This window comes from Diaporthe amygdali, assembly GCF_026229845.1.
Source record: "Diaporthe amygdali strain CAA958 chromosome Unknown NODE_6_length_1560011_cov_65_102424, whole genome shotgun sequence".
In the NCBI taxonomy this organism is placed as follows: Eukaryota; Fungi; Ascomycota; class Sordariomycetes; order Diaporthales; family Diaporthaceae; genus Diaporthe; species Diaporthe amygdali.
Window position 1 is genome coordinate 1,348,918 of NW_026517026.1, and position 23,982 is coordinate 1,372,899.

The 23,982-nt window shown below is 52.2% G+C and overlaps 9 protein-coding genes across 9 annotated transcripts; 3 read left to right on the forward strand and 6 right to left on the reverse strand.

Moving 5' to 3' along the window:
* Positions 1-583: 583 nt before the first annotated feature.
* Positions 584-1,365, reverse strand: J7T55_001148 (uncharacterized protein; the record flags this gene model as incomplete). The annotated part of the gene is made up of 2 exons (XM_053140434.1): positions 584-1,099; positions 1,225-1,365. The coding sequence occupies 2 exons, from the start codon at positions 1,363-1,365 to the stop codon at positions 584-586; spliced, it is 657 nt and encodes a 218-aa protein (XP_052996793.1).
* Positions 1,366-2,311: 946 nt separating this feature from the next.
* Positions 2,312-3,256, reverse strand: J7T55_001149 (uncharacterized protein; the record flags this gene model as incomplete). Its single annotated transcript, XM_053140436.1, has 1 exon — positions 2,312-3,256. One exon carries the CDS (start codon positions 3,254-3,256, stop codon positions 2,312-2,314), a length of 945 nt encoding a protein of 314 aa, XP_052996794.1.
* A 1,830-nt stretch (positions 3,257-5,086) lies between these two features.
* J7T55_001150 (uncharacterized protein) lies at positions 5,087-6,705 on the forward strand (the record flags this gene model as incomplete). The annotated part of the gene is made up of 4 exons (XM_053140437.1): positions 5,087-5,368; positions 5,427-5,747; positions 5,947-6,082; positions 6,173-6,705. 4 exons carry the CDS (start codon positions 5,087-5,089, stop codon positions 6,703-6,705), a joined length of 1,272 nt encoding a protein of 423 aa, XP_052996795.1.
* Positions 6,706-6,990: 285 nt separating this feature from the next.
* On the reverse strand, positions 6,991-10,179 carry J7T55_001151 (uncharacterized protein; the record flags this gene model as incomplete). The annotated part of the gene is made up of 1 exon (XM_053140438.1): positions 6,991-10,179. The coding sequence occupies one exon, from the start codon at positions 10,177-10,179 to the stop codon at positions 6,991-6,993; it is 3,189 nt and encodes a 1,062-aa protein (XP_052996796.1).
* Positions 10,180-12,394: 2,215 nt separating this feature from the next.
* Positions 12,395-13,006, reverse strand: J7T55_001152 (uncharacterized protein; the record flags this gene model as incomplete). Its single annotated transcript, XM_053140439.1, has 3 exons — positions 12,395-12,566; positions 12,689-12,859; positions 12,921-13,006. 3 exons carry the CDS (start codon positions 13,004-13,006, stop codon positions 12,395-12,397), a joined length of 429 nt encoding a protein of 142 aa, XP_052996797.1.
* A 1,409-nt stretch (positions 13,007-14,415) lies between these two features.
* On the forward strand, positions 14,416-17,377 carry J7T55_001153 (extracellular developmental signal biosynthesis protein FluG; the record flags this gene model as incomplete). The annotated part of the gene is made up of 5 exons (XM_053140440.1): positions 14,416-15,381; positions 15,518-15,685; positions 15,740-16,228; positions 16,309-16,895; positions 16,969-17,377. The coding sequence occupies 5 exons, from the start codon at positions 14,416-14,418 to the stop codon at positions 17,375-17,377; spliced, it is 2,619 nt and encodes an 872-aa protein (XP_052996798.1).
* A 365-nt stretch (positions 17,378-17,742) lies between these two features.
* On the reverse strand, positions 17,743-18,417 carry J7T55_001154 (dsba oxidoreductase; the record flags this gene model as incomplete). The annotated part of the gene is made up of 1 exon (XM_053140441.1): positions 17,743-18,417. One exon carries the CDS (start codon positions 18,415-18,417, stop codon positions 17,743-17,745), a length of 675 nt encoding a protein of 224 aa, XP_052996799.1.
* A 603-nt stretch (positions 18,418-19,020) lies between these two features.
* Positions 19,021-20,103, reverse strand: J7T55_001155 (splicing factor spf30 protein; the record flags this gene model as incomplete). Its single annotated transcript, XM_053140442.1, has 1 exon — positions 19,021-20,103. One exon carries the CDS (start codon positions 20,101-20,103, stop codon positions 19,021-19,023), a length of 1,083 nt encoding a protein of 360 aa, XP_052996800.1.
* Positions 20,104-20,888: 785 nt separating this feature from the next.
* On the forward strand, positions 20,889-23,952 carry J7T55_001156 (copii-coated vesicle protein; the record flags this gene model as incomplete). The annotated part of the gene is made up of 5 exons (XM_053140443.1): positions 20,889-20,946; positions 21,023-21,625; positions 22,558-22,755; positions 22,819-23,403; positions 23,480-23,952. The coding sequence occupies 5 exons, from the start codon at positions 20,889-20,891 to the stop codon at positions 23,950-23,952; spliced, it is 1,917 nt and encodes a 638-aa protein (XP_052996801.1).
* Positions 23,953-23,982: the final 30 nt, after the last annotated feature.

Below are 23,982 nucleotides of genomic sequence, written 5' to 3' on the forward strand. Positions count from 1 at the left end.
ATCCTGTCTGCCCAACAAAGGCAAACCCAATTCACAGGCACCACTGATTTGCCTACTAATATGGTGGCCAGAAACCTTGACTCTGAGCATGTGTCTGGTTCAGGGGAGCCGACGGACCATCCTTTATGACTGCTTCAAACTCTGGCGGAATCATACCCTGGTCCTAATGTGTACTGTGGGCTCTGCTGGTCAGTTGCTATGGCTTCGGGAGGCCAATGAACCTTGCTTTATCACAGCTTCACAGCTTGACACAAGCCACAAAACAAACAATGACTGTGACATTTCGAGCCTACAGCTGCGCACAGAGGTCACTTTGGGAGATCTAGCGTTCAGGACGACTCCACCCACTCACATATGGGTTGCATGAAGATCATAAAATCCCCCTTCCTACCGGAGGCTACCACATCCCGGGTTCTTCTTCACACTGCCTCCCAATGTTACATTGGATCGCGTTTATGAGGGTTTTCTTCTTCTTCGGACTCGTGATAAACTCAAATATACCCTCGAGTTGAACTAGAATTATCATGATCTGTCAACTCAAATTGTAGTCCAATCAGGGCACCACCCAAGTGAATCCCTCTCTTCACGCCAAATTCGTCCCAGACACCATGCCTGTGTCATTTCCATAGACCTCCGTCAACGTCTTGAACATTGCCAAGGCTGAGAAGTTTTTGTCCTTGTAAGCGTCCAGAGCTTGCTGCAGCGTCCCGTGTGGGAGGTAGATCTTCCTGACCTCGAGGCCGTCGTTGTAGGACAAGTAGTTTGGATCCATGCAGTCTCCGGCTTCCTTCTCAGCCTCAGCCTTCCAACCAGGTGGCGACGCGCCAGTGACACCATTCAGCCAGAACCCCGAGCATGTTGTGTTGTCGATGTCTGCTCTGGCAGTAGGCAGTGGGATACAGCACTGGGCCGACTCGTCAGGTCCGCCTTGCGTGCAGTAGCTTGCGCCAGCGCTTAGACGGCATTGAGACTGATGCATGAAGTACTGCGTGAATTTTTGGCTCGGGTATGAGGTGTTCAGACCAAGCATAAGTCTGTCGCAGAATGGTGCGTGGCTGTGGCAGCAGGTGCCGGCGGGGTGTTCGTAGCAGCCAATGTGCTGTTTGATTTGAGTAAGTCAGTAACAGTACAAACTTAATCGCTCATTTGAGGCGATTTGGGAGAATCAGAAGCTTCAGAATCAGGAGGAACTGTGAGGGGGGGAGCGGCGACGAGCCGGCTTACATCTGTGTTGAAGTGACAGTTGGTGTCGCCTTCGCTGTAGAAGATCAGAGAGTAGGCTTCGGTTGTACTTCTCATGAGGGAGAAGAGTAAAAGAAGTAGAGCGATGGCAGAAGTCACGCTGCGTGGGGTGCTTTGATGCATGCTGGATGAGCTGCAGCCTTGTGGCTTCTGCTGTTCCTTCGGCTTGAGTGACTGCTGCTATTTATTTTGTGCTGTTTGCAGATAACTTGAGCAGATGTTTTGTGGTGACGAGAGAATCATGCCGATGGGAGGCATGCAATACTTTGCTTTGTTGCTGTTTTGGCAAGAGTGGGCTCGAAACTCGAAAACCTGTGGTGGGTTCGAGGCTGAATTTGCATGATATGTGATTCACTTCCCTTACCCAAGCAGACGTAATTTGAGCCTTGCTGCCCCGGCTGACTGCTCAAAATCTTGCCAGCATTCAATATTACTTCTCGCCTGATATAATTACATGTGGAACTACGGGCAACGATATACTCAATAGATCCCCTGTGAACCCATGAAGCCGATTACGTCCTAGGCAGGGTGAAGTCAGAGGAGACAACCGCTTGGACAAACTTCTTACAAACAGTTTGTATCTTACACTACAGCATCACATGCCTCTGCGCCATTTGCAGTATCGTTGCAGGGGGAGCTTGCTTTATTGAGCAGTGCATGGCCAGGCAGAAAAGTCGGCCCTGTGAGAGCGATACTAGTTGCTGGCATTTCGCTGTCCTGAGATGTCAACACCAATATTTATTCTGATTCTGAAGTGACAAAGACTAATGCGGCCTCAAAAGAGTCAAGGGGATGCCAAAAATCGCATTGATCCATCATGTCTCATTTACAGATGAGCACGAAGGGATTGTTTGAACACGTTTGATACATATCAATGGTAAAATGCCTTTATTTCATTTCTAATTTCTCATCCATAAGAATTCCCCTACCAGTTGCGATTATCAGTGCTGGATCGACTACCATTAATTCCCTTAGCTATTCAGCTAAGATCTCTCGCCTGCTTCAACTTTTCTTGAAAGTATCACCGGCCACTATCACACCTAAAAGCACAGTTCCTTCTCCCTCGCTCCTAGGATCGGCTACAAGCGAACTCGAGCGCCGGGAGCTGCACACCTTGTATGTCTGCTGATTGGCATATTAAGTTCCATCCGTTATAAACCATCCTAAGCCGCTTCTTGTCCTCCTGAGACTTTGCCATTTCGTACACTGATGCTTTCGCTTCCATCGATGTACCGAACGGCCTACGCTTCAGATCGTCGTAGTCGACCATTAAACCCCTTTCATTGACGCTTCGGGGGATTAAAACAGTGAGCATTCGCGGGGGCCCGCTCCGGGGGTAGACCTCGAGGAGGCGCCCAAAGTCACGGACTGGTCTGGGTGGGTGATGAGGGGGTACGTAATAACCAACGCATGGCATATCTCCTTCGAAGACTCGTTCGATAACAGCCATCATGAGTATCAGAGGGAGCATCATGTGTGCAGGCTGGGGTGGGTCTTGAGACGACTCGTCGATTGGGGCATCCGGAGCATACAAATTCAGGTTGTTGAGAGCATTGCAGCGTCCATAAAGGAAACCCAGCGAAAGGAAGAAAATGTCGTGTTCGAAGTCGGCGAATAGTCCTTTGAAGGATTCATGACGGCGGGCACTAGAAGGATCGCGCACCTTGGGAAACATTTCTCGTCCAGCTTTGCGCAGGGAAGAGCTGACCTCATCTTGTGCTTTTCTGTTGAGTCGCCTGATGTTTCCAACAAGCCTTCCCGCCTCAAGATCTCGTGTATTTCCACATACGAATGTCTTCCCGCCCACATGATCGAGAACAATCACACGCTTCTTGGACCACGGAGCTATCGCTTCGTTCCATATCATGTCAAGTATTTCTTGAGGCCATTCGCGTTGAGGCTCTTTATTCTCAGGGAGCTCGACGGAGGTCCCCCTCTGGCTGCCTCCTTCAGATTGAGATGGAGACAGCTTAGCAGCGGCCAGATCGTTGTTGATGGATTGACTAAGCCCCATTTTTCAAGTTGACATCATGCCACAGCGTCAAGTGCTCGTAGGAAAGTGGAACGGCCGTTTCACGATTGTTGATGATTTTCAACGGCTCAGTGGGCTGAAGGAGACGAGAATCAAAAGCAGTAATGAGCAGCCATGGACATAGGAATGTGCTTTGAAAGTTTGACGCATGATCGGATTTAAGGATTTCAACATCGAGTGACATACGTTTATATATGCGATGAAAAAAGAATATCGCCGAATAATTATGGCCGCAATGCAATTGTTGAAGAACTTACGCGGCCCTAATGAGTTTTGTGTGAGCACAGACTTCTGCCAGGACTCATCTATTGACATAAATGCTTCAAAAATCGGATTTTCTCACAAGAATTACAGCTTTGGTACGTCCGCTAATTGTAGAAAATGGATACAAACCCCACGTCCGGCGGCCGTAGGGGTTCCCTCAGAGGCGTCCGAGGTATTAGCGTGCGGACTGATAGTACACACATTTTAGACCGGAAGGGCGCAAACAGAAATGATTCTCTTTGTTACGATACATCGTGAGGAACACGGAGTCTGTACTGAACATATTTGTAGTCAGCACAATACAGGCCACGATTCTATATTGTTTGAAGCTCATTGTACAAGAGTCTTGGAATTCAAAATTCGACCGATGTTTCCAGCACTCTGGGCACAAAACCGATTTCAGTTGACTTTGGACCTTTCACAATTGGGGAAAATTCAAAGAAGTCTCAAAGACTGCACTTGAGCATCGAGCTCTGTAGAAGACTGTCTATGCACTATGTACATACACAGGCGGGCCATCGGGTTGATTCTGTTTTCTTCGAATTTGACTTGATACGGTGGCTGTCGTAATGCCCCAACAACCTAACGTGACGCTCTACATTGCTCATCATCAAGATAAGAACCAATCACAAAATTACATCTGAGGAGCTCTCTACGACTCGCAGAGAGGATGCAAGATCGTTCTCTCAAGTGAGACGTAGGCCGGTACTGTAGGATGCCTGTCATGGGGCGGAATCCCAGAGGAGCGAATGAAGGGGCCGTTTCTGTGTTACACAATACACCTACGTACAAATCTGCTGCCGGTGGTCAGCACACTTGCCTTATCCGTGCCCTCTCACTGCGCTGTACCTCATTCCTTCGGCATGCGGTGTAGCTCTCGAATGGTCTAGTTGCCTGGTGGTTGCGCCTGTCCTGTCTCTCGCCTCCACACCACATCGCAGCTCCTGGATGCAGAGCTGTGAGGGAACACAAGGCTCTATGGATCAAATTGTCTTACGAGCGCCGCTCCTCCTCGTCAGCAACCTTGACAGGCGGAATCAGGAATTAATCGCGCAACACTGGTCTCCGCTAACACTGGTCTCTATCTATCTATCTATAGACGGGGATTGTTGGCGACCTTCCCCGCCCGAGGCAACTTTATTTTGTACATCGGGAGAGCGCACTGACATTGATCGCCGGTGCTTTGGCTCCAAAGATCTCAGGACTCCACCATCTAGATCGACATGGTCAATGTAGTTACACTGCATATCGCATCGAATCGCAGTCGACCAGATGACTCGGCTATGTGGCCGAGCGCACACTTGCTGGGCTGTTTCACCGCGCGCTAGCCAACCCAAGGTATTAAGTAGAGACGAGGCCCAAGTTACGCTTTACATTAGGCGCGTTCATCTAAACCAAAGCCTATTGTTCTTTGTTCATGCGGATTATCGTCTTATATGAAGTAGCTGGAATGAGCGCGCCGGTGCATCCGTGATCTCACCTCTTCCCCGAGGTCCTCACCTGCTCGCCTCGACTGCTGAACACGGTCAGTACTGACTGTCGCCCAAGATGTCGTCGGGCTCACACGTTCGGGGGGACCCGTGGATGATCCAGGTCCTGACGCCCGTTGCTGTCCTCGTCACAGCAGTGGTCGGCGTCCGCATTTCGCTGCGCTTCTCTCGGCGAACTGGTCTCTGGCTGGACGACTGGCTCATTCTCGTCTCTTTGGTGTTTGTCTGGGGCTTGTACGCCATAAGTGTCCTCACCGTCACCATCGGGGGCATCGGTACGCCTTTCAGAACCAACGTGGCTACCGATCCTTCCATGGTATGGCTGGGACACACCCTCAAAGTAAGCCGCACGCGCTCCACCACGATAATCGCAAGCACGTTAATAACCCAAACCCAAGCTCCTCTACGCGAGCCAGATGGTCTATGCGACATCGATCATGACAGCCAAGCTCAGCATCCTCGCGCTCTACTGGCGGCTCTTCCCCACCCTTTTCATGAAGCGCGGCTGCATCGTCCTCGCCGTCATGACGGCAATGTGGTGGATTGCCGGCGTACTCGTCGATATCTTTCAGTGCACACCCGTCAGCAGGGCTTTGGGCCCGTCCATACCGACCGAGGGCTGCATCTCGCAGGATGCATACTGTTTCGGCATGATCATACCCAATATTCTGATCGACATGGCGATATTGTGCCTGCCGACGTTCGAGGTTTCCAAGTTGGTAAGAAGTTCCCGAGCACACATCTTCGCCCTCAGAAGATAGGCATCTGCAGTTGGAGGCTGTCTCACTGCTTGCATGAGAGTTTTGGGAGGCTGCGGCTTGTGAGACGGCCCTGATCGGATGGCGTCCTATTTCGTCCAATCTTTGTATGCGAGTTTAACTTTGCGGACACTTCGATGGCTAACCTTGAATACTACAGCACCTCCCGCGGAGCCAGAAGTGCGCTTTGGCGAGCGTGTTCCTCCTGGGCGCAGCTGTCATGTCTGCGAGCGGCATCAGACTGCACTACCACTTGCTGCTAGTGACTGGTGGAGAAGATAAATTTGACTTTACCCGTGAGTCCCTCGCTCTCTACTACCCTTTTCCCTCAGCAGAACACGCGGCGCGAACAAGCGGACGACTGACTCCTGAATACTACCGTGCAGTGGGCCTCTTCAAACCGCAGCTGTGGATGACGCTCGAGCCCGACATGGCCATCATCTGCGCCTGCCTGCCAGTCATGCGGCCCTTAGTCACGATGCTGCTGACGTCGCCCTTCTACCGCTCCATCACGTCGTACCTCACCCCCAGCAAACTCAGCACGAGCGCGAGCGGCAGCCTCGGCGCCAAGCACAGCGCGCAGGCGGCGCTCAACACGATCGGCGGCTCGTCGGTGCCCAGCAGCACGGCGCGGGGCAAGATCGGGGCCAGCCACGCCAGCAACCCGTCCAAGTATGCCCTGTCGTCGTTCGATTCGCTGGAGTACCTCGCCGACGAGGACGTGGAGGCCGGGCGGCTGGTTCGGGATGGGCGCGGCTGGTCCTGGCACCGCGACCATAGCGTAGGATGCCAGACGCAGGTAAGCCGCAGTCAGAGCATAGGTGGCGACGAGGTCCCGCTGGGCGCGATAGCTGTGACGACGGTTGTTGATTGCCGGGAAACAGCGGGTGGTCCATCCGCGAGCAGTCACGTAAACTAGACATGGAGCTGATGATATCTGTTCATGTGGTACATATTCTTGGGTTGAATAAAAATAAGAATGAAGTCCGGTAAATCAATACTCAGTAATTATGGAGATGAAATTTGGCTCGACCTAGATGATACAGTCCAAAATAGCGCCTTAGATGTCTTACTTTCGACGCCTCCCCGGCAGATACAATCCGAACGCCAAACACCAATGCTTCCAGGCTTCCGGTTATTTGTGCCACACAATGCCGCGATATATCCAAAATCAATAAGTAGGCAGAACCCCACTGTTATCATCTCACCATAGATTTTGCGCCTCGGGTTCGGACTCCTCGCCATCCGGATCCTCATGTATAGTGAACCCTATACCTCCAGGGGCATCGTCCTCAAGTGCGTGAGTCATCTCTCTTCCCTCGCCCACATCAGGTACTCTCCACGCCCTCTGAGTACTGGGGTACTCTGATGGCTGCGAAGACACATCGCTTCTATCGTCAGCATGGTCTCCGTCATCCTCAGCGTCACGCGGGTCCAAGTTCTCCCCATCCGACATGTTATTATCTTCAATGCCTTGCCAGGGGATGTCTTCTGGCCCTCGGGGCTGCGAAGATTGATTCTGTTCCCGGTGACGTCGTGATTGCCCAGCAGGGTGATGATGTCCATCTGAGCCGCTTTCCAAGTCATCTAGCATGTCTGCCTCATCTTCATACACGTCAACATCAGGGTCGTCCTCGTCTGCCATGTCGCCATCACTCTCTCCACCATATGGATCGGTTGAGCTGCCGTGGTCGTCGTCGAACTCCATCAACTCATCATCTCCGTGCGCGTGATAACTGCGGCTAGGGTGGAGCAGTTGGTTTGGGTATTCTGGCGGAGCATTACTGTAAGGAGTCATGTAGGCCATCGGCGTTGTACGGCGATCACCCCGGATGGGCTCCTCGGGGTGTGCATGTTGGAACGGCATCGGATTGACGCTTGGACTGCGGCTGAAGGACCTGTTGCTCCAACGCGGTGTATTGTGCAGCCGGAGAGAAGGTGAGCGAGTATTGCGGTGGCGGTGTTTGGTAATCATGGCGACTGCTGGCGCGTTGGAGACTATCGATAGGCGAGGACTGGGACGGCCGGTAACAAGGGGCGATGCGTGACGTTGGTAACTAGGTCCAACCCCGGGAGGCATGATGGCAAATGAAGACATTCGACGGCTGCTGCGTGCGGGAGAGTGTACGATTGGAGCGCTGACTGGCGGCATTGAGCCAGTTCGCACGAATGGTGGCCTAGAGCGTTGACGCTCCCTCTGAGTGAATGGCGATTGCCCTCGGGCTGTCACAGGACTCATCATTGACGAGGTTGGATGCGAAGGCACCGTAAAGTATTGCTCCGTCGACCCGTCTGTTGTCCGGGACATGCTGACCGCTTTCTCGTGCGATTGCTGAATGCTCGTGATCGACTGTCGAGCGCTTGGATTGTCGTCAAGACGAGCGTTGAATGCCCAATACTCTTCCATTGCATCAGCCTCGGGGACCTCGAAACTGCCGTTGCTCGTCTGTGAGTCTGAATAGACACGATCGAGTTCCCGAAGCTTCTGCCACGTCCAGCCAGGATGTGAACTAAAGAAGCTCTGGGATTGATTGTCCTGGAGATATGCTTCGGGATGTGTGATGTATAACCGATGCATTCCTGTAGCCTTCATAACTACGCTATCCATCAAAAACGTCGCGTTCCACAAAGCAGGGGTCAGAAGTTCAGGAGGAGATAGGAATCGAAGGCGAGAATCCTTGTGGACCTTGCGCAGAGGTACCCAAGATTGCTGCAGCCCAAAGAACCTATGAACTCTGAGGTCTGAGGCGTATAGAGATTTGGAACTCGTAGGTTCGGGGCTCATCCGCAGAACGTCTTGAAAGGCATTCCCAATGGCGAGTTGCACACTGCGAGCGTCGCCACCCCGGACTTGCACTTTCTTGATTAGACCGCGGCTCTTAAGGCGCTGATCGATGAGCCTCCCCGGAGCACAAGCTCTAGGCAACAGCCATCCCGTACCCTGTCCCACCCAGTCGTCATACGACGCAAGGCCTCGAGGCTCGGGTGTCGCTCTGCTGTTTGTGTTTGGCCCTGGTGTCCACTCGTCTCGTCCGCCAGACAGGCGAGGGGTCTTGAAATCCTGTGCTTCTAACCATACTCCCTTCAAAGGGAATGGCAGGAGCACAACCTCCACTTCCCATGGAGACGTGTAGGACGGTAGTGTAGAGGCCTCGAGCTTGTTGACCCGAGCTTGTAGGGCCTCGAGGTGGCTGGTCAGAGCGGCACGCTCAGCAGCCCTCACTGTCGCATTGGACGATATGGACACATCACTGACCGTGGCGTCATCGTCACGTTGGGTGATGCGACGTGTGCTGACAGTGCTGGCAGTATCATCGTTCAGCCTCCTCTCAGCATCATCCATGCGTGTCTCGAGCTCTGTCACTCGGAGATCGGTCATGTCATGTTTGTCCGAGCAATCTTCATGAGCTGTATGGTAAATTGACCCGTTTTCCAGTTTGTCGAGTCGTTGGCTGTGGTCCTCGACAGCCTCGCTCAAATTTTGTAAAGCATGATTGTCCGGGCTAAGAGCTGAGTTGGAGACCCCTGGGGCTGTGTCCTTTACCTGAGAGGGTCCAGGCGTCGGAGTAGTCACTCCAGATGGAATGGTGATGGCGTCGTCCTGATTCTGGCCATCTACGTTGGCTTCAGGCGTGGCATCAGTACCTTTGCCGACTTGCGCGGCTTCCTTGGCTGGGGTCACACTACTTAGTGTGTTGAGGCCCACCCCACCGAACGGTCGCAAATATCTCATCTGGCTGGACGCCGTGGTAGAGGCCGACTGCGAATCCGGGATCAGACACTGTGACGGAATGGGCGGGAGCGGTGTTGGACATCCTTGGGTGGAGAGCACATTCCTCCAGCTCAGCGTATCCGGCATGGAATCATTATCATGGGCCGGGACAGATGGGATGGCCGGCGGCGCAGGTGCGCTAAATCCCCTATTGGACGCAAAGGAATCAAAATTGAGTGCAGCGAAATCCATGGCGGCTCCCGCAAGACTGGATGGCATCTGGAATGAAGCAAAATCCTGGACGGGACTCAGTGGAGCCCTGTTTGACCTTGGCTTCTCGTTCTCCTGTCCTGGAATATTATCCATTACTGGCGCAGGGGGCGCCATTGCGACCTGGGTATTGTGGCCATCATCATGGAAACAGGCGTGGTGCGAGCACATGCACCAGCCGGCCTGGTCCGTAGCGTTCGCCCCTGCGCCGGCGACCTGACGGCCCCAGAAACGGCGGCAGCCGCATTTTGGGCCGTTGGGCCCATGACTTAGATCGACAAAGTTACACGGACCTCCAGGCAGCCCAGGATTTGCAGGAGGTGGTGTGTTTCTCGGAGCGCCGCCGTCGTTGAAAATATTAAAATGCGAGAAGCTGCCATCCAGAGGTGGAGGGAACGGAGTAGCGGCCATTGAGCGCGGGAGAGCTCATGTCTTTAACCAGCGGTCTGGAGGATCAAGTAACATTGGATGCGCCGACGACGTCCAAACAGCTATGTGCGTGCGTCGGGTCGAGGTCGCTGTCGAGTTCGAAGTCGAAGTCGGGGCCTCGAGGTCTCGAGGCTCGTGGGAGCGAGTTGGGCGATTTGAGAGCGTTGCGGATAATTGAAGCGACACAAAGCTAGGCGAAAGCACACGGAGACGTGGAAGACCTAGAAGGATATATCGCGATATCTATGCTGGATCAAACGTCAGTTCCCAGTCGCAACCCAAGGCCTAGTGGTCTGGCCCCTGCGGCCCGAAGGTTCCCGAGGCAGATACTGACACATTGGAAGGATGAAAGTTTGGAGAGGCTGCGGCGAGATGCGGCGACGCTGGATATTTATATGCGGCGATGCGCTGACGAGGTTTGGAAATAAGGCAGACAATGGCGCATGCGATGGCAGGTTGGAATTGTTCGCACAAGAGGAGAAGGTGAGGCGTGAGATGGGTGGGATGGGGGATGGGGATGTGGAACGGGGGGTGGACAGGTGGAGGGGGTGGGGGGGTAGCACAACCTTGGAAGTGCGCAATCGACCCAGCTCCCTCCGCCCAGTTGCGTGCAGTCTGGACAGCTCCTCTCCCTGTCACCACACTAAACAGGAATACACACACACTCATTCATCCACACATTCATCCTCGCATAACATACATAGGCCGTCGCTCCCCTCGCATGATTAGGGCGTCAACAGGCGATCGACACATGGAGAAACTTGGTACCTCGATAAGACATCCTGCAGCCAAAGGGTGACTCCCTGCATTGCCCTGACCAAGACGACCCCACCGACAGCACACCCTCTGCCGCTCGCTCTCGACATGAGTACCTGGGCAGAAACGCGTCAGGGACTGATCCCATTGGGCCGTCACGCCCGTCGTGTCAGGTTCGTGTAAATGTGCAGCACCCAAAGTACACTTCTGTGCCAACTCTCCTAGCTGCTCACCCCCTCCTCATATCAGCACCTGTGTCGCCCCCCAAAAGTATACCTGCATTTCTGCATGCTCTTTCACTGTCCATAACAATCGACACGTCCGCCTCATCACATTTCCGCCTGTTTGTTGTGTGACTCGGTCTAATAATAGTCATACCTGGGTGACATTCTGACATTCGTACGTACATTCGTACATTCGTAATTTCGATCACTTTTTTCGCGCACACAACAACTAGGCACCTAGACCAACTATTCAAGCCGCCTTGATTCGAGTAGTTGATCCTAGGCAATTAGCTGCGCGTGCCTGCTGAACTGCACTCAGGGTCCACATCCGATGACAGCCTCACACCTATTTGATTGGTTTCATATACCTCCTAAGCAACTTGCCCCCGGTGCCTCTCATCAAGTAAGGCGGGAGACGATAAAAGCTCGCCTCCAACAGGTCAATCAGGCGGCCATCTGAGTACTTCCTCACAATTCTACCCATGCTCACGTCACAGCCATTGGATGTGCGAGCTTGACTCAGGGTTAGGGGGAAAGTACATGAGCGCTCTACAGCAATTATTGTGCCCAAGTATATATTCACAACACTGCTCAACATCCACGCTGAATATGACACCTGCGCAGATACGCAAGCAGACGACAATCCGACTCCTGTGAATTCGTCATAGAGGACTGTGTGTCGAATAACGCGTACATACGCAGCCTGTTGTGACTCACTCTCCAGCACGCAATCCGGATCCCATTGTCCAACCGAGCCCAGCTCGGGTCGAGCTCAAAACTTTTATCGAATTCGACATGACTTCGGATGCTTCAACCCAATAGGCCAATTCCGGCTGACACACGGGAGTGGGTCATGATCACTGTGATGCCATGTTCAGAGGTCAATTCTCAAAGGTTCGCAATTGACCGCAATTTAGGTACTAGCTTCGCTCACAAGTTGCCCCTGCCGAGGTCAGCAGACCCATCATGAAGTACCCAGTGAGAGCTCTAGGGAATTCAATACTGTCAGTCATTCATGTAATACTGGTCTTCGATTTCAACGCAATTCACAGCTCGAGGCCGGTTGAGGGGAAGGGGGACCAGGTATGTTGCCAGCCTCTTGTAGGCAGGCGCCCCAGAATAAACCAGGAAGCGCAAAGCTATATCGCTCATTTATTTTTGCTGCTATCGACATGTTCCTATCTACACTGCCACTACCACTGCTTCCTATCACGAAGTCACATGCGTCTTGCTCCCGGAAGGTCTAGAGTCTTAGCAAGGCCATCGCCGGGTCTCCTGGCCGCGATGGCCTCCTCGCAGTTCGAGCAGTAGTGTGTGGAGGTGTGTATTCCTGGAAAATTATTCGAGATATGAATCAAGGAGAAGAAGATCCCTGCAAAGTTCCACGCGCTGCATCGTCGTGTCAGCCTGGCTGTCTGGGTGCGGTCCTAAAGGGGGCAGCAAGCCTCATTCACTATATGCGACTCGCTACCGCATCAAGGCTTGCCAATTTGGGGGAAGGGTCGCCTTACACATCTTCCTTTCTCACATGCTTTTCAACTCTGGTCTCCACTCTGCTGTGGCAGAAGGGACAGTCTACCCAGGCTGGCTTCTTCTCGAGGTGCTTGAGCTCCACCGGGTTGTTCTCGTCGTTGGCTGCCATGCTGTGCTTGCCGTCGACGGACGACAGTTTCGTCGGGGCACTTAGGGAAAGTGAGAATCGAGTACCTTAGATATGACAGGGCGTCCATCAGTAGGGCTTACTCTGCGATGCCCTGATTATCCATCTTCTGGTTGTCTACCACCGTCTTCTGGACGCTCTTCTCCTGTTTGAATTTCGCGTATGTCATATAAGGATTCACGATGGGTTATTCAAAGACGTATCTTGATGTTAAAGGAAAAGTTGTATGTACTGGCTCAGTCTCGAACTTCGACAGTTGAGAAAACCCCTCGTTGAACATAATATAGAATGTTGAACGAGCTTTCAACGCTGTCGCCGCCGTGGCGGTGACCAAACCGCAGCCTACACAACCAATTCTCAAGGTGGTGTTGCTTTAAATCCTTCGACAATCTTTCCCGGATGGTAATGGTCAGGCGCTCCAATACACTACCTCAAGGCAAACTAGCGTCTTGGCCGGCATGAATATGTCCCTTTTCAGTAAGCTGTGGCTGTGTTGTAGTCGACTTCGAGCTGTGCCGCCACCACTCTGCCACTCCGTTCTGCCCATTTACTGACGTGGCTGCTTGGCTCGAATGAGCATTTTGCAGAAGAGGGTGATAAACCATACCTATTGTTTAGCGGCCCTAAAGATGCAGTTGATATTAAGTAACCACATATCCGGACAGCAGAATATCAATTGCTGGGCAATGGAGATTGCGTAGGTAATTTTTTTTTCCAGAGGCATTTCAAGTCTTGCAACAGAAACATCAATCTTGGTGCTGGCATTGGTCATCCTCACATGCACTTAGCAACACTTCCAGGCATAGTGCAAGAGGACCCAAGCACTCCCTGCCAGGTTCAGTCAAATCTTCAGTAATTAACGAAAGCCGACGTCGTCGCATTGATAATCGAAAATGTGCACGATGATATGCCGTATTATCCTTGGGATTCCTCAAGGCTCTAAACGTACATATATGTTAATCCGCATATGATACGATGTACAGAAAGCCTAAGTGTGTATTGAAGTCCCGGAGATCCAAATACACGAACAGGTCTGACGTTCCACAGTAGGGTGCTTTCCGATGAGATGCTAGTTAGCGGACTCAAAAGAAGCTTTCAAGATCCGCAGGAAGGCAGTACATTAGAAGTATGTCCTTCTCAAATCATAGGTCGAATTCAAGTCTGCTCTGCGATATCCGAGGTTTGATAGATGTGCGCTGGGTGTGGTGAGGTTTAAATGCCCTCATCGGTCCCTGAATGGCGAACGAATCCTTTGAATCGACATCATCCTAAACTCTAGCAGAGGGATGCAAGAAAATCCGGCAATTATTGTGGCCGTTGGTCGTGGTCACATCGGAGACGTGTAAATGCCTTAATTCCTTGGGCATGCCGGATGATGCAAGGGGCACATCTGGGCGCTTGAGCCATCCCCCAGCTGAGTGAAGCGGGGAGTCGACCCCTTCCCACTTACAACATCAGCTCACCGTGCTCACCTCTGGGCGCCACGGGTCAACATCATCCCATCAAAGGCAGCAATCTGTCTGATATCGACTCTGAACCGTCTCCACGTCAAGACCCTTTGGGGTCCGTGCGAACACAATGACCTGGGCCACCTCAGCCCCCGCCGCGGGCGTCTCCAGGGCCCAGCTCAACGAGGTTGTCCGGGCCATCCGCAGATGCCCAATCATTGACAATCACGCCCATCCTCTGCTCAAGCCGGAGGCCCTTGCTAAGCACCCGCTCATCTCAATTACCACCGAGGCATCAGGAGACGCTATCCATGCTGCATTCACGAGCCTGTCTCACCTCCGAGGGGTGAAGCAACTGGCTCATGTGCTCGACTGCGCGCAGACGTGGGAGGCTGTCGTAGCTGCCATTGAGCAGAGGCGGCTGGAAGACTACGATGACTGGATCAGCGAGTGCCTTGATGGAATCGAGACGATCCTTGTGGACGATGGGTTGGACGCGACAGATGACGCCTACGATTACGATTGGCACAATGCCTTCACAAGGTCCGGGTGCAAGCGCATCGTCAGGATTGAGACCGTCGCGAGTAGGATCATCCACAAGCACGCCGCGAACTCCAAGGAGGGTGACAGCTCCGAGGACCTGTTTGACCTGGCTATTGAGGAATTCGACGCCGAGATAAAAAACGCCCTCGAAGACCCGGAGGTAGTAAGCTTCAAGAGCGTGATATGCTACCGCACTGGGTTGGATATACCCGCCGTGGTCGACTTGACAATTGCGAAGGCTTCCTTTGATGAGATTGTGACAGACTATGCCGGGCCGGCTGAGCTGGCGAGGATACAGCACCCAGGTCTCAACGACCTTCTGGTGCACCGAGCAGCCGCGCTAATCAGTGAGATGCCGGGTCGAGAGAGGAAGCCACTTCAATTCCATACTGGACTGGGCGATAACGACATTACGCTGACCAAATCCTCGCCTGCCCACCTGCAGGAGTTTATCCGGACGTATCCCAAAGTTCCAATTGTGCTGCTACATGCCAGCTATCCCTTTACGCGCGAGCTTGGGTATCTGGCGACTGTATATGCGAATGTGTATGCTGTGCGTGCTATCACTCTCTTTTCTATGACTTTGAACTGGGGATGCGTTCATCATTGGCTATCAGAAATACCTGCAGTTGCCCGCCAAGCAGCCCATCCCCCCTTCTCGAGTCTTACTGACAACATGTGCTGGGTAGGATATTGGCGAGATCTTCCCTTTCGTCAGTCAGGACGGCCAAGCCACTGCAATCCGCCAAATCCTGGAGCTCTGCCCATGGTCCAAGATTATCTGGTCCACAGATGGCCACTGGTTCCCTGAGACGTATGTACTCGCCATACTGCAAATTAGGGAAGTACTGGAATCAGTTCGTCAATCCCCGTGACCCACTGGGTAACCCAAAGCACTGACTGGAACCTAGGTTTTGTGTGACTACGTTCGAAAGGGGGCCATGAGCTGGAAAGCCGCGATTCAGCTCGTCAGAGACATCTTGTACAAGAATTCCAACAAGCTATACCATCTTGGTCTGACCTTTTCAGAGTGGGAGGCGGACTACGAAGGCGACGTCGAGTTGGAAGAGGAAGCGACAGACCTTGAAATATTTACACGCTCTCTTCGGGGCAAGTCAACCCCCGACTTCATCCGCATCGGCTGGACGGACATGACAGCGATGCCGCGGATGCGTATGATACCGTTCAGAAAACTCATCACGTCCCTGGAAGAAGGCAAGTCTGTTGATATAGGTATCACGAAAGCCTGTCTCGGCCTCTTGCAGCAAGACTCGATGTCTCCAGGCACTAGCGCCAGCGGAGAGTACAGGTTGCATCCAGACTTCTCGTCGATAAAGAGCGGGCCCATACCGGGTCACTTCAATATATACGGTGACTTCCGCGAGAAGGATGGGTCTATGGTAAGTAATTTGAGGAGAATTAAAGCTCAGGCACTCTTCTGCTTATGTAACAAAATGTGGGATTTTGCTAATGATGCCAGGTCCCGCTCTGCCCCAGAACGCAGCTATCAAAGGCGCAAGAAGACGGTGCGAGACAAGGGCTGGCCTTCCTGATGGGGTTTGAGATCGAGTTCCTGCTCCTCCAGCGCAGTGAGCATGGTAGCTACGAGCCGCTAGCCAATGATGGACACTCCTGGTCCGTGTCTCGCTTTTTCTCGGACCAGAAAATCCCCAAGCTCCTCGCAGATATCGTCAAGGCGCTGGAGTTAATGGATATATTCGTCGAGCAAATCCACGCCGAGAGCGCGCCGGGCCAATTCGAGCTCGTTCTTCCTCCACTGCCTCCCGTCCAGGCTGTAGATACTTTGCTGCACACCAGAGAGGTGATTTCTGCCATGGCCACTGCAGCCGGTTACAAGTTCACCCTGTACCCGAAGCCCTTCCCTGACACTTGTGGGACTGCGGCGCATGCGCACATCTCGATTTCCTCGGTCGGCGGTGACAAGAAGGAAGTGTATGAGCCTTTTTACGCCGGCGTTCTGAAACATCTGCGCGCGATCGCAGCGTTTGCGTATAGCAACCCGGCGAGTTATGAAAGACTGGCGGATGGAGTGTGGGCCGGAGGAAGGTAAGTTCTCCGTCCCCTCTAACAACAAAATTGCCTTTGGGTAAAATGAATCCATGCCTAATTCCTGTGATAGATGGGTGACGTGGGGTACCCAAAACCGCGAAACGCCCCTCCGCAAAATCGAAGGCAGTCACTGGGAGTTCAAGTGCCTCGATGGGCTCGCCAATCCATACTTGGCAATGGCGGCGGTCCTATTCGCCGGGACCAGTGGCTTCACAGGCAAGGAGAAGCTGGTCTGGCAGGACTGCGAGGTCGATCCAGCCAGCCTGACAGAGAATGACCGCAAAGAGCTGAACGTTTCGGAAATGCTACCAGCGAGTGTGGAGGAAGCTTTGCAGGCTCTGGAGGAAGACGAAGAATTGACGGGCTTGCTGGGCCAGGAGCTGGTGGAAAAGTATACTTCTGTGAAACACTCCGAGCTCAAGTCTCTGAGCTCGATGAACGATGAGGAGAGGAGGCAATTCCTCGTTGCGCGATACTAGAATCGAGTGGCAGAAACGCAGCCTGGGGTTCAAAGCCAAAATTGAGTTGCATCTCGATAAGTGTCTCAATCTTGGAAAGGTCATCTCTTCTTGGAAAGCCTTTGTAGAGGAGCATTATTCTTGCCAGCTCCATTGAAGACACATCCATTTTGGATGAAGGACAATTGGTCACGTAGTAGCTCATATTTGTTGACTTTCTCTTGTCGGGAGGCCGAATTTGTTCCGCCTCTACCCATGTCACAAGACAGTCTGTCGCAGCTGACATTCAAGTCAAGGGCAAGATTCGGAAGTAATAAAAGTCCGCTGCATATTTGTACACGTAAGAGGTATGCTCTCCACCAATCCTCGATTCAGCTGCCTTGGAGCTATGAACTCTCCTTGGCAATGGCTTCCATGGCTTTGATATACTCGGGGACCTCCTTTGCGCCTACGAGCGTAAAATCCCTCCTCTTTCCTTCAAACACAATGTGCGGTACCGAATCAATACCATTTGTCACAGACTCCCTCAGCGCTGCCTTCACCTCTATCGCACCCTCACTCTCATCTTCCACCACGGCCTTCGCTCGGTCGTTATCAATACCAGCCTCCACGCACGCGGCGATCAGAGTCTCGTGGGAGCTGGGGCTCTGCTCCTCCTCGAAATACCTCCTGTACAAAGCATCAATGAGCTTGTTGGCTGTCTCCGCACCCACTTCCTCTTGAAAGTACTGAATAACGCGGTGGGCTTGTAGGGTGTCGGCGATGTCGCCTCCGAACTTGAACTTAATGCCGCTCGCTTCGCCCAGCGTGGTCATGTATTCGACATACATATCCATCTTGTCTTTTGATCCATCGTATTTGCTATCTCGGTGCCAGGCGTATTTATCCTGCGCAGGGCCGAAAGCAGGATACAATTGGTATGGCAGGAACTGCACTTTGAATGAGACCTTGGAGGAGACCTCGGGTGAGAGCTGGGTGAGAGCGAGGTCGAGCCGCTTTTTGGCGAGGTATGTCCAGGGACAAATGGTATCAAGGGTGAAGGAGATTTGAGAATTATACATTTCGACCTCTAATCATGGGTTGTAGACAAAATGAAAACGTTCGGTGTGAGCAACCTCATCTTGGAAATAGAACATAATCCATTTTGAAGTCAATGACTTGTATGATGTTCCTGCGGGGAAGACTAAAAGGCATGTTGTAGATCATTGCCCTTTCTGAAACAGCTCACATCCCGACAAGGTTACCCACCTACTAGACTGCTACTGAATGCAACAAGTCAAGGAGGCTCATAATATAATATGAAGAGACACAGACCTGAATATTGAACAGCCCAAAGTATATCAGATAGGACGGTACATTGCGTGGTATAATAATTCTTGAATTTCAATACACATCGGATTTTGAATAACGACTTGCCCTTTGATTGAATTACCAATGATATATACGAGGTAGTTTCTGGCCACATAGATTGAGCAAGGCATCTCATCCGCCTTCTCTTGATATGTTGCGACTTGCGAAACGCTCTTTTTTGCAAATCATCAAGCACCAGAGTAGTAGGCGTTGATACGCGACGAGATCTTGGTGCCTCGCAGAATCGAAATCATAGACAATCCTTGTTTAAGAATCTAGTACTTGAACTCCCTCGCTGTTTCTCTATAGCTTCATCATTGAGTGATTTGCTCCATTATTCTAAGAAGAACGAAACTCCAATGAATCCACTCAAAGCCGTAGACACTCGTGTGTATATCACCAGGAAGCAGGGGTACTGTGTTCCTAGTCGCCCTATCTTGCAGCTCAGGACGCAAAACCTCAAGCACGCTCTCGATCTCTTGTTCCGTCAGGTTTACCCGACCTGGCCCAGTAGTATCACGAGAACGCGTCCAGCTCCATCCTGCAATCCAGTTTGTCGTCAATTGCATAATCACGTCCGCATCCTCGGCCCCCCACGCAGGAGACACGAACAGCTCAGCAATCCGTCTGGAATTTGTGATATCTTCTGTTGATAGTGGGGCCGACCTCATTCGCGGGGGCACTTTCCATAGGTCCGCGATTTGAGATGCAGGCACAGTGAAGAAACCTCGGCCCATAACAGGGCCGTATATATGGTATTCCCAGGGCAGATCACGGTTGTGGACTCGCGTGACCGGAGGTCCTCGGAGGCTGTAGTGATCCACGCAGTATAGTTCATTGTGGATCAAAGTTGTGTCGACAACAGCGATTCGTGCGGAAGGGTCGTTGGCAAACCCGGCGAACAAATACGCGGCCATGATGGAGGGGGTCCACGAGCTGAATGGTGACAGAATCTCTCTTGACCCGACGAGGTGCTGCTGCATGTGATCGGGATACCTTGCTATGTACTCATCGAGCGTCATTTGTGGTATGCCGTCTTCGTGGTCGAGGAAGAAGTGAGGTATCACGCGATCTGCCATATTCAACCTCTTGTTGAAACGGCGGAGTAAGGCCCCGCCCGAGCTATCGGTGAAGCATCGGAAGAGGAAGCGTGGAAGATTTCTGTCTTGCATCAAGGACTTCCTCTCTGACAGGGAAGGAGCGAGAGGCTGTGAAACAAGAGGACCGTTCACAAATTGCCAAGGGAAACTGGGCCCCAGTGGTGAACGAGGACGACCATACTCATCCTCATCCTGATTATCGTCAATGTGCATTTCCTGGAACAAGGCTCTCATGACGGACCCACCCCAGTCCGCCACAAGAGTCTCAGATAGGCGAGGAGGGCGATAAAGACGCATGGTGAATAGCTGTAAGTTTGTCTAAATGTGGAATAATGTAATTGATGTCCTGTGATTCGATTGATACACTGCTTAGAAAGAAAACAGGAAATGAAAGTTGAGATTTTTCTTATTTCTCATGTTGAACAACCGAATATAAGGGATTCTGTCTTGATCAGAGTGCCAATCTCAAACCATTTGATGCTCAGGTAGTTTGCTCAATCCCAAAACGGTATCCGAACAAAGACGCGGAACAGGAGACGTGCTCTAGGCCAAGAATATTCTTTCAAAAGAAAAATGAAGAAGACGCGACGATGAGGAACGAGATATTATTTCAAGTTTGACTCCGTCTGCTGTATTGAAAGGAAAAAGCACTCATCAATTGGGTTGTCTAGCTCCTATACAACAATATACTGTAGTCAGCACAACCCTTCATTTCACCACTATTCTTTATGTGAAGAATCTACGGAATGCCTGCTATCCATTTCCGGAACTCAAGATCTTCGCCTTTGATCTTGAATCACTTTCAATGGGGCAAGTATCAGAGGATGCCTTTTTCCAATCTCTCAAACGATGGACAGTGTGACTATAAGAAAATCACGCTTCCTATTTGCATCAACAGTCTTGTTCTCTAGACAAAATATTCACTCGACCTCAGCCAATTTCCATAAAGTCAATTGCTTCTCGGACAGTCCCTATCGATATGGCCGCGATCGCAGGTGCGTTGAGTGAGGATGATTTGCGTAGAGCTGCTCGAGGGAGTATCTACGTCCGCGCAGCTAAAATCGTGCTGCAATATTTCAACCATGAGCATAATCGATTGCCTGACGCGCTTGGTGATATTCAGCTTCAAGCTCGGCAATGGTGTGTTAGGTATTTCGGGGCAAGAACATTTGCCGAGGTCAGTAATTCACATGATACTGCCTTCATTTCATCATAGGCGGCAATGCTAATAGTAATTTCCATGGTACACAGATCCCACTGCACCAGCATCCAAAGATCAACAGGCTATACGGAACAGGAGAACCTCTGAGCTATGAGCTCGATGAAAATGCGCCTGATAATCCTTGGCTCCTATTCCACCCAGATGCCTTCAATTTGAATGTTGCCCCATGGCGCCGCTTCAGCGATGAGCGAGCCGAAACTTCACGCGCGGAGACAACTACCATGAAGGACTACTATGAAGAGCCATACGAGTTTGGTGTCCTGAAGGCACAGTGTATCACGGCTCGCAAACTGAATGATGTGGAATTTCGAGTCGCAACTCAGCACATCAGGTACTCGGGCGCGCTCAACCGTTCTCGGACTGGAAACACAATTCCAGACAATCTCAGGATCACAGCGGATGATCTTTGGCGTGATCAAGCCATTGTTCGCTACTTACCTGAATTCATGGTCTGGCTCGGTCACCCCCAGGCCTCATGGAGCGCTGTCACAATTTCCAATGCGCAGAGGACTCTGTATAAGAACAAGAACATGATTCGGAGTGGCAAGATGTTTTTTGGCCGGGCAGAGAAAGTCCGTTTGCGCCAGGGAGGAGACGGTCCGTTGAGATATCGGGAGCCCCGCCATAGACCACTCGTCAACCGATGGCGCAGAAGGCTAGGTAAACCGAATATCTGACTTGACGTGTTGTATTTGGGCTTTTCAAGGGCGTACTTGAAGTGTAATGGTTACAGTTTTCTGTGGGTAGTATGATAATATTGGACCTTTCCTAATCATTTGGGGCTTTCGGTATTGGTCCTTGAACCTCTTGTCGTCTTCATGACGCCAGGTTCTAGTCTGCTGCTTGAAGCAGCAATTGAGGGTCATGTCAAGGGCAATGTGTAGACTACCTAGATAAGTTCTATATCCACCCAAGCCGCATCTGGGATGCACGGAGAGACTGTTCAGCCAATGCAAGACATGATTTGCAGCCCCTGGACAGTTAAGAAAAAGGGCATTACACATAGTGTAATCAGTGAATCGTAGTACTTAAGCACACTCAAAATCCTCATCATATATGGGGTACGTGAGGAGGTGCTCTGTACGCCATGTAAGTCACTTGTCGGCTCCCCTGCAAGCAATCAGTGGGGCTCCCCGCAATCCAGGTACCGCACCACGCTACACAGCTCCAGCTCCGCACGCCACTTCCCGCTGCGACCACCCCAATCAGGCCCCTGTCCCTGCGGATGGGAACCTGCCGCTGCTGGGCAATTTGGCGACCTGTCCTTTGATTGACAGAATCGTCCCAAAAGCTGTAGTTTCCACAAGCTGACGACGCCAACTACCCCCCGCCCAAACTTTTCGCACAGGGCTCAATTGAATGACCCAGATTCCTGAGCAGGCATATCTGGGGGAGAGGTGACAGATTGCGAGTTTTCTGGAAGTGTGTACTCCGTGGGTCGGCCGACAAACCTCGCGGCGCAACTCTTCTCTCGACCTATAATCATCAACACCCCGACTGAGCCACGGCAACTCAACGCAACCACCAAGACAGGATCCAACACGACGTCGATCAGACCTGGAAGAGGTCCATCTCTCGGCCAGCCATGGCTTGGCAGAGCCCCTACGACAGTCCCTACCCAAATGCGGGCCCCAATAGCCCTATGAATGGCTTCAAGGAGCAAAGTCTAGATGAAGATGCCTTTGGCCCAGCACCTGGCAACATCGTCAGCGCATTTGACGCCTTCCGTACGCTCTACCCTTCTCCTCAGACCCCGAACAGCCCAATATGGCATTTAATCTAACATATAGCTCGTCCTCTCGCAGCCAAATCAAAACCACAATATGTAACGCGGACCGCGGGAGGTGGAAAATGGACCGTCGCAATGATCTTCGTCACCCTCATCCTCGTCTGGTCCGAGCTTTCGCGGTGGTGGCGCGGCACCGAACATCACACATTCGCCGTCGCCAAGGGCGTGGGCCACGAAATGCAGATCAACCTGGACGTGGTCGTGCGCATGAAGTGCTCTGACCTGCACATCAACGTCCAGGACGCCGCCGGCGACCGCATCCTCGCCGGCTCTAAGTTCAAGCGCGACCCTACCTCTTGGTCACAGTGGGTCGACAAGAAGGGCAACCACAAGCTGAACAGGGACAAGAACGGCAAGATTGTCACGGGCGAGGGCCACGAGGAGGGCTTCGGCGAGGAGCACGTCCACGACATCGTGCGCTTGGGCGGAAAGCGGGCCAAGTGGTCAAAGACGCCCAGGCTTCGCGGGCCCAGCGACAGTTGCCGCATCTTTGGAAGCCTGGATCTGAATAGGGTCCAGGGTGATTTCCACATCACTGCCAGAGGTCATGGGTACATGGAGTTCGGGGAACACCTGGATCACAACTGTAAGTCCTGCTAAAACTGACTAATGCCTCGTATCACATTCATAAGACAGGTCATCTAACTCGGACTCGCGCACAGCTTTCAACTTCTCACATATTGTCAACGAGCTCTCCTTCGGAAGCTTCTACCCATCGCTCGAGAACCCCCTGGACCGCACCGTCAATGTCGCTACGAGCAACTTCCACAAGTTCCAGTACTTCGTGTCCATCGTGCCGACCGTCTACAGCGTCGGACCGGCAAGCACATACAACGACAAGACGTTATTCACGAACCAGTATGCTGTCACCGAGCAGAGCGCAGAGGTCAACGAGCGCGTGATCCCGGGAGTCTTTGTCAAGTACGATATCGAGCCAATGCTCCTGCAAATCGAGGAGTCCAGAGACAGCATCCTGGTCTTTCTCGTCAAGGTCATCAACATTCTGAGCGGTGCGCTCGTCGCTGGCCACTGGGGTTTCACGCTTTCGGAGTGGGCAAAGGAGGCATGGGGGAAGAGACGCAGGACAAACACCGGCATGATCGGTGTTAGCGAGAAGGCCGGCTACCGCGACTAAGGGCTAGATGGGGCGGACTCTTCTTTATTG